This window comes from Geospiza fortis, unplaced genomic scaffold (assembly GCF_000277835.1).
Source record: "Geospiza fortis unplaced genomic scaffold, GeoFor_1.0 scaffold112, whole genome shotgun sequence".
In the NCBI taxonomy this organism is placed as follows: Eukaryota; Metazoa; Chordata; class Aves; order Passeriformes; family Thraupidae; genus Geospiza; species Geospiza fortis.
Window position 1 is genome coordinate 13,716,758 of NW_005054298.1, and position 2,732 is coordinate 13,719,489.

The 2,732-nt window shown below is 63.5% G+C and overlaps 1 protein-coding gene across 1 annotated transcript in view; it reads left to right on the forward strand.

The window, feature by feature from the left end:
* Window positions 1-2,732, forward strand: part of PNKD (PNKD metallo-beta-lactamase domain containing) — a gene marked incomplete at its 5' end in the record, with an annotated part of 13,177 nt that overhangs the window by 7,580 nt on the left and 2,865 nt on the right. The window contains 8 exons of the mRNA XM_031057910.1: window positions 701-816; window positions 1,019-1,131; window positions 1,365-1,423; window positions 1,564-1,656; window positions 1,869-2,032; window positions 2,141-2,227; window positions 2,336-2,451; window positions 2,644-2,715. Coding sequence (XP_030913770.1) covers window positions 701-816; window positions 1,019-1,131; window positions 1,365-1,423; window positions 1,564-1,656; window positions 1,869-2,032; window positions 2,141-2,227; window positions 2,336-2,451; window positions 2,644-2,715 — 820 coding nt within the window. The remainder of the gene's footprint in view (window positions 1-700; window positions 817-1,018; window positions 1,132-1,364; window positions 1,424-1,563; window positions 1,657-1,868; window positions 2,033-2,140; window positions 2,228-2,335; window positions 2,452-2,643; window positions 2,716-2,732) is intronic.

A 2,732-nucleotide genomic window follows, 5' to 3' on the forward strand; every position in this document is an offset into this window, starting at 1 on the left:
CTCCCCCCGCGCGGTGCCGGTCACCCTCCGTGCGGGGCGCCCTCTCTCGGATGTCACCGCTGACCTGCCCCGATGCCCCGGCCGTGGTCAGGCTACCCGGTGCTGGCAAGAGCCCCTGCTCCCCGGTTTCGGGCTCCCACCGCTACTGCAGGGATCGCTCCCGGTGTGCCATCCAGGGGTGCCCTCGGCCGGGAATGGGCTTTTCAACCCGGGTCTTTACATGCCCGTCATTGCACCATTCCCCATCCCGTGCCAAATTGCTGCTGTACAAACGGGGAGGTCCCTCCGAGCGTTAAGTCTTTTGCACCCCCACATGCACGGGGGCATTTCTTGCCTCCCTTTTCCTCGGCCCATTCTCTCCTAATTCCCCGGACCACGGCAGGCTTGGGCACGTCCCCCTCCCGGAGCATGGGGAGGAACATCCAGCTCCAGCCCCTCCTGGTGAGCACCCCGCAGCAATGATCCCCCCCAGTCCTTGCTGCTCAAAGGAGCTGGAGGATGCCTTCTCGAGGAACCAATCCTGCCCTCACTACACATCTGGGGTGTGGGGTACACACACAACACCTGTAGTCCCCCCGAATGTGAAAGTGGCCCTGTATGTGTTCCCTGTGGGAGTCACAGCTCCGGCAGTATTCCCCTTCCCAAGTAGGCTCCTTAGGGGAACTGGGGTTTAATGCCTAGGGGTGTCTGCCCTCCCTAGGTACAGCCTGTACGCCCGCACACGCCTGGGCTACCTGTTCTACCAGCGGCAGGTGAAGAAGGCGCGGGAGCGGTACCCGCACGGCCACTCCGTGCCCCAGCCCTACTGCTTCCCTGGTGAGTCCTGGCAGCCTCTCCCACACCTCGGCCCTGCAGTGCCCCCAGCGCCGGCGCTTTGGGCTGGGCAGGGGCTGCCATCCCCGAACTGCCCGAGGCATGTTTAACTAAGGATTTGATGTAACATGTGGGGAGTTTGACCTGGACTCCCCCTTTTCCAGCTGGGGGGGATCATGCCCTGATTGTGTCTCTTCCCCACCAGGGGTGAAAATCCTGCCCATTCCCGTACTCTCCAACAACTACAGCTACCTGGTCATCGACACTGGCTCCAGCCAAGCGGCCGTCATCGACCCCTCTGACCCCCTGGCTGTACAGGTGAGAGCCCCACAACCACTCTGACGGGGTGTTTGGCTGTCTCCAGGTGAGGGGGTGCCATGTCTCTGTATTTGGGGTTAGAGAGGAGCAAATTTGCCCCTAATCTGCAGCCCTTAGTGCCCAAGGCAAGACTGCATAGTGACAGGGCAGCTGGGAGAGATAGGGTTTAGGGAGGAAACTGGTACTCGGGTTCTCTGTCCCCCCTTATCTCTCTGTCCACATTTCTTCCCCAGGCTGCCATCGAAGAAGAGGGGGTGATGCTGGAAGCCATATTCTGCACACACAAACACTGGTAAGGGGCAAGAGGAGGCTCTGGAAGGCTTGGTAGCTGCTGTGAAGGCAGCCCCACCTGAGGTGACCCCCAGCCCTGCCCCATTTAGTGGGGGGAGTGTGAGGGGGTACATTTGGGGTCTCTGACCTCCCTGTCTGCAGGGACCACAGCGGAGGGAACGAGGCGCTCTGCCAGAAGCACAGCTCCTGCAGGGTGTATGGCAGCGCTCTCGATGCCATCCCACGGCTCACCAAGTAAGTCCTGCACCCCCTTAGCACCCCTGTAAATGTGGGGGGCCTCATTCCCAACCACCACTGTCTGCAGCACTCACCCAGCAGTCCATCCCCCCAGTTCCACGATGGACAGAGACCTGGCACGCTCCTGACACCGCTGTGTGGGAAGGGTTGCCAGGGGAGGTGCTGGGGCTAGGGGAGCACCCTGACGGTGCCCCCTGTTCCCGGCACAGCCCACTTGCAGACAGGGAGAAGGTGGCCGTGGGCTGCCTGACCTTCGAGGCACTCGCCACTCCTGGCCACACTGTGGGCCACATGGTCTATGTGCTGGATGGGGGCCCCTTCGGCAGCCCCCCCTGCCTCTTCTCTGGAGACCTCCTTTTCCTCGCTGGCTGTGGTGAGTGCACCCGACCCCAGACAGGGGGTTGGGGGTTTATCCCATCCTGGCATGGCTTAGGGGTTCCCCCCAGACCCCCCCATGACAGGCAGTTGTGTGGGGGTGCAGGCAGGCCGTTTGAGGGCTCCCCTGAGACCATGCTGGCCTCCCTGGACGTGGCCGTGAGGTTGGGCGAGGACACGCTGCTTTGGCCAGGTGAGTGTCCCCAGCAGCAGGGCAGAGCTGCTGCTGTCCCCTAGTCCCACTGCCAAGGGGGAGAGCCGGGTGGGGGTGATGCTAAGGGCTGCATGTTGGCATCCACAGGCCACGAATACGCACTGGAGTGCCTGACCTTCGCCAGCCTCCTGGAGCTGGACAATGCCGCGCTGGAGCAGAAGCTGCAGTGGGCGGTGCAGCAACGCCAGGAGAAGAGGAGCACGGTGAGGCATGAGGGTCCCTGGGGGCAGCACCCACCACCCCAACCCCTCACGGGGTTCCCTTGGCAGGGATGCTGCACCCCAACACCCTCTTGGCATGGGGGGTGCCATAGGGGCAGGGGGCTCTGGGGGCGTTCCCAGCTCCCTGCCGGGGGTGCTGCCTCCAGCAGGGGAGCTGAGCTGCTGCCCCCACAGTGCCCCTCCACGCTGGGGGAGGAGCAGACCTACAACCCCTTCCTGCGGACCCACCGGCCCGAGCTGCAGGAGGCGCTGGGACTGTGGCA